Source organism: Nansenia antarctica, assembly GCF_963989245.1.
Source record: "Nansenia antarctica genome assembly, chromosome: 3".
In the NCBI taxonomy this organism is placed as follows: Eukaryota; Metazoa; Chordata; class Actinopteri; order Argentiniformes; family Microstomatidae; genus Nansenia; species Nansenia antarctica.
The window spans coordinates 86,203,271-86,209,270 of record NC_137688.1 but is presented as its reverse complement, the minus strand read 5'-3'; the positions used below and the strand labels follow the sequence as shown (position 1 = coordinate 86,209,270).

At 42.2% G+C, this 6,000-nt stretch overlaps 1 protein-coding gene across 1 annotated transcript; it reads left to right on the top strand.

Annotated features, from left to right (window-relative positions):
• Positions 1-3,673: 3,673 nt before the first annotated feature.
• Positions 3,674-5,925, top strand: LOC308154544 (ferredoxin-2, mitochondrial-like; the record flags this gene model as incomplete). Its single annotated transcript, XM_080527690.1, has 3 exons — positions 3,674-3,752; positions 5,148-5,238; positions 5,574-5,925. 3 exons carry the CDS (start codon positions 3,674-3,676, stop codon positions 5,923-5,925), a joined length of 522 nt encoding a protein of 173 aa, XP_080383816.1.
• Positions 5,926-6,000: the final 75 nt, after the last annotated feature.

Sequence of the window (6,000 nt, the reverse complement as noted above, 5' to 3'; positions counted from 1 at the left end):
AAAGGAAAGCCCCAAAGCGCGCCGGGGGACCCCTGCCCCATCTGTGGCAGGCAGCCGAGGAGCCTGGAGACGGGCATGCCTTCTACAAGGGCGACGTGTACTGCGACCAGGAGATGGGCCCCGGGGCACCAACAGCTCGTGAGTGAAAGAAACTGAAGCACACTAAAGCATTGCTTTGACCTCCTTGTTCCCTTCATGTTCCTGCAGGGTGACCTTGTTTGAGATCTGAACTGACGATATGTTGATGCAAAATCCATTGAGGATAACTTCTTTTTTTGCAAAGAGTTAAAGACACATGCAACCGGAGATTAGATTTTCAAAGTCACTGATGAATACCTGAGAGAGTGGGGCCTTAACTGGGGAATGTGTGTCAGCGTCTGCACCGACGGGGCTGCGTCAATGACAGGGAGGGTGAAGGGCTTTGTAAGTAAAGTGAGAAAGGAAAATCCAGCCGTGCAGATAAACCACTGCATGCTACATCGAGAAGCCCTTGTCGCCAAGGCTATGCCCCCAGACCTCACTGAAGTCTTGGACCAAGCTGTGAAAATTGTTAATTAGGGTTAGTTACAATTCAAAAGTGAATTGTATTTTGAGAACTGAATTGTATTTTGAGAAAAACTGAATTGTATTTTGAGAAAAACCGAATTGTATTTAGAGAAACTGAATTTGAAAACTGAATTAAAATAATTGAATACAATTCAATCTGTCAAATACAATTCAGTTTGTGCTCAGATTCAATTCAATCTGTCAAATACAATTCAATTTCTGCTGGCACTAAAATAGCTCCATACCCGTCTCCGTCGACGGACCGCGGTCCACTCGTCGCTCATGGTAAGTGTTCAATGGATGCTAGCCAAACTAAAAGAAGGTAAGAAGATAAAAGATAAAAGAAGAAATATAGGCCTAAAGTCAAGGCCTGCTGACTATGATTCCTGTTATTCCTGTCAGTATCTATTTGTTTTTGTTTTTAAAAAAAAAAATGTTTGCCTTGAAGCAGTGGTGGAAAGAAGGTCCCTCTCATACAAAGGACTCTAAAGGTACACCAAATTCACATTGTGACTTGAAGAAACACACAAAGGTGCTTTTAAAGTGCAAAACTCACTCCACACTCGCACTGTGATTTGAAGAAACACACAAGGTGATTTAAAGTGCAAAACTCACTCCACACTAACACTGTGATTTGAAGAAACACACAAAGGTGCTTTTAAAGTGGAAAACTCACTCCACACTCACACTGTGAATTGAAGAAACACACAAAGGTGCTTTTAAAGTGAAAAACTCACTCCACACTCACACTGTGAATTGAAGAAACACACAAAGGTGCTTTTAAAGTGCAAAACTCACTCCACACTAACACTGTGAATTGAAGAAACACACAAAGGTGCTTTTAAAGTGCAAAACTCACTCCACACTAACACACACTCCATGTGTAAGGGAGTCTCAAAAGTTGGAGACCTAATTTCCCCTCCCCCAACCATGTGCAAAAGGCAATTTGTTTGTACACATTTGTTTGTGCAAACTACTGGCAGAAATAAATAATTGAAAAAGTAGATATGGGTTATCTGTCCCTGATCACTGATCAAGAATGTTTTAAAAGTCAAGCAAGACTGATATCATAAAACAAAAAAGGCTAAAAGAAAGAAAGAGCTCCATGTGCGTTTACAGCACCATGTGCCTTCATCAGGGAGAAATGAAGAATGAACCAGGAAGAGGAAGTTTAAATAGAAAAAGGAAGGGGAGGAGTTAAAAAAAAAGGGGGGGGGGGAACCCAGTAGGACCCAGTCCCTTGGGTCTCAGGCTATGTCCACACCAATACGTTTTTTTGATAAACGTTTTTCGTATATAAAAATATGACCGTCCACACCAGCATGTTTAAACGCAATATAAACGCTGGCATTGAGCATTCCACACCAGCATGTTTAAACGCAATATAAACGCTGGCATTGAGCATTCCACACCAGTAGTCGGCGATATAATATTATCCCCATAGCCCCGCTGACCAATCAGACGCCTCTGTCTCTCAATGTTCTCGATCATTAATCATTAGGGGTGTAACGATACATCGATTCACATCGATGCATCGATTCATTGACTAACGATCTGATTACATCGATGCAATGTAAAAATATCGATCTATATCGTCATCTTATGCGCGCAGAGAGAGAGAGAGACTTGAAAAAGATACGAATGTTTTTCATTTTTGATGAGAGACAGTAAGTCTATCCCTTTTAATATATATTTTGGAACATCTCTCTGTGAACCAGGGACGTTAACATACTCGCGTTCGCAATGTGTGACTCGCATTCACCGTGTGTGACTGTCTCGGCTCCACTTCTCGGCTCCTCCTCCTCTCGCGTTCGGCAATCTCCGGTGATCTTCGGAAATGTTCGGCTTGTGTGAGTGCGTCTAATGAGAGTGCGTCTAACGGGAGTCTAATGGGCGAATACATTGACCGTTTTGGACACCAAAGATATTTTTTAACATCTACTCTTCGAGGCGAATCCAGTCAGACCAATATCAGACCTGCTGGACGTGTGTGACACGTGTGTGTTTGTGTGTGTTTGTGTGTGTGTGTGCGTGTGTGACTGGATGTCTCTCTGAACCTGTGTGTGTGTGTGTGTGTGTGTGTGTGTGTGTGTGTGTGTGTGTGTGTGTGTGTTAATGAGCTGTATGTTAATTACCACTTATTACAATTGATAATTGTGTTAGATTGGCATATGATATCGCGTCATATCGATCATATCGTCATATCGATCTTGAATCGAATCGAATCGAAATCGTATCGTGACTGACATTGTGATATCGTCAAACATTGTATCGTCATACAAACAAATCGATATAATATCGTATCGTGATGAAGCTGGTGATTTACACCCCTATTAATCATATTGTATTGTGTAACTTTTGAATAAAAATACTTGGAAAAAAAGAAGAAATACCAGACAATGTACTTATTATCACAGATGATGATCTCATTCTTTTTTACGGTGATGCCGGGCACCACATGTAAAATGTAAACACATTTCTCTGGTGTGTGTGGTTTTACTGCTTCAAAGCTGTAGAAATGTGGTTTTACTGCTTCAAAGCTGTAGAAATGACTCCCCCGCTGGTGTCTCAAGGTTTGGAGAGGTAAACCTTGGACAACATGTTGTATGTCTGTCTGAAGAGGAGATGGGGATTTTTAAATCGACCTATCAGGAGCTTCCTTCATGCTCCGGTGACCTCAGTCATACACAGTCACACCGTAAAACGTTTTTGGTTGATTTGTTTGGAAATGGGAGAAATTAGAGAGATGCTTTTACGTTTTTTATGTTCTAAAAGTAGAACTTAACTGGATAACATGATAAAACCAGGTTTGGTGTCACGTAATGCACATGCTACTTCTTGTGCTGACTAAATTATGCGACTGGAATACGTTGACAAATATAATCAACATTATATGTTCTGAAATATGACCTAATACTATATAATATATTCAATATAGCCTCTGTAAAAAAAATCATCGACTGTGGTAAAGTCGCCCACCTCTGGGGAAAAAAACGATATTCATCTAAGAATATCTATTGCAACAGCGTCCTCTGCTGTCGAAACAGAGGATGGCAGTCTTGGCACGCTTGTCGAGAATTGCTCTTCTGCTATTGGTCACTTTGAATCACCTGATCAAAACACAGTCATGGCGGCCGCCGCTGCAGTTCGGTCGAGCGTGGGACTGACTGTCAGACTCTCCAGAGTTAAACCTGACTGTAGCACATGTCCTTTCAGCAGATTGAACAGTTGCAGGACTGGTGTATATATATATACTCATTCAAAGAGAGGACGAGCTGTGGATCCTTTTCGGACGTTGAGCCGACATTTGCAGACATCGATAGGTGAGTTGGTTGGTTGGTCTGGGGGGTATTCCATCAATATCGCTAAAAGAAAATCCAGGTTTAGTCTGACAAGTCTCGCGAGAGTTCCTAAAAATATCCAGGCATATTCTGATAAGTCTCGCGAGAAGTTATCAAAAATAAGCCAGGATTTTCCTTTAGCGACGTTGATGGAATACCCCCCTCGTTGGCTAAATGTACCGGCATATAAACAACACGCGTAAGATAGCTGGAGCTCAACCTGTCCCGTTAATTCGGTCGTAAAACGATGTGCAAAGAAAGAACACGTAACTGTTCGTACGGTATGTGGACCATACATTAATTTAATATAGGGTGAATTGACCATCCGCTGACCATGCATGGCATCCGTGTCATTGAAACTACGCAACATGTTTTGTAACAGAGTTGCATGACTCGTCTCAAATCCACTCCGATTCGGAAGCGATCTTCAATGAACTAATTAATGAATGAATGAAACCCTTGTGACAAACAATGGAGATTAGACCTTCAGCATCTCTCTCGGTGGATTAACGAGTAATATGATTCATTAAGAGTATCCACAATGAATGAATGAATGAATGGTCTTTATTGTCATTGCTATAGTACAGGTACCATACAACGACATTTAGGAGGGGTGGCTCCCCTGGTGCTAGGAAAAAAAAAACTAAAAACAAGAAGGGAAAAGAGCTGGTTTACATAAATAAAGGCTATGTACACTATCCACTATACTATACTGTACAAATAAAACACTGTGCTGTACTCTATACTATGCTATAAATATCCTAACATTTCCTATCTCTTTAAACAACACGCGTAAGATAGCTGGAGCTCTCTAACCTGTCCCGTTAATTCGGTCGTAAAACGATGTGCAAAGAAAGAACACGTAACTGTTCGTACGGTATGTGGACCATACATTAATTAGTGACTCTACATAATTTCATATAGGGTGAATTGACCATCCGCTGACCATGCATGACATACAAGGACCCCAATTGAAATAAGCCAGTGGCTTTCTTGGGTTTTTATCCTTTTAGTTGACCTTGTATGTAATATGTACTTTCATGTACCTACTTCTGCAAATCTTCTAATACAGTTTTCAATCAATCAATCAAACCCGTGTCATTGAAACTACGCAACATGTTTTGTAACAGAGTTGCATGACTCATCTCAAATCCACTCCGATTCGGAAGCGATCTTGAATGAAACCCTTGTGACAAACAATGGAGATTAGATCTTCAGCATCTCTCTCGGTGGATTAACGAGTAATAGTATTCATTTAAGATTATCCACAATGTCTCTGGTCCGTTTCCACAGGTCAGTACCACAGTGTTGAGGGGGTGAAGAGAATTTCCGAAGACCTCGAAGAAGATGTGTAAGTAATGATGCAAGGTTGATGCAAAGCTCAGGAGAATCTAGTGTTCTTGTGATGGCGTGTGCGCTCCAGTCTATGGGCTTCATCTCTAGGCTACTGTGTGTAATTGTGTGACAGCTGTTGGTTTCTTCGCTTTTCACTCACACTAACCACTACCTTATTATCCCATAAGAAGTCATCAGAATTGCCTGTTTAACAGATTATATGCAATGCTACACGTTTTCTCAGTTAGACATGGCATCTCATTTAGACTATGGTAGTTAGAATTATTCGCCTTGCTGTTGAGTAGTTGAGTGTTCAAATAATGTTCTGCAAACTCTCTCTCTGCTCTGTAGAGTAAACGTGGTGTACATAGACAGAGCTGGAAAGAGGATCCATGTGAAGGGGAAGGTGGGAGACAACGCCATGTACCTGGCCCATAAACACAACATTGAACTTGAAGGTGCCTGCGAGGCATCACTGGCCTGCTCAACATGTCATGTGTACGTGATGAGCAACTATATGGAGAAGATACCAGAACCTTTGGAAAGAGAGGACGACATGTTGGACATGGCCCCCGGTCTGCAGGAGAACTCTCGCCTGAGCTGCCAGGTCATCCTCACCCCCGACATGGAAGGCATGGAGCTGACCCTCCCCAGGGTCACCCGCAACTTCTACGTGGACGGCCATGTTCCCAAACCCCACTGAGGTTTGGATGCACTCATCGGACTGTTGGCAGAGGGGAGGGGGAAGGGGAGGGAAGAGGTGCCCCCCCGCTGGGAT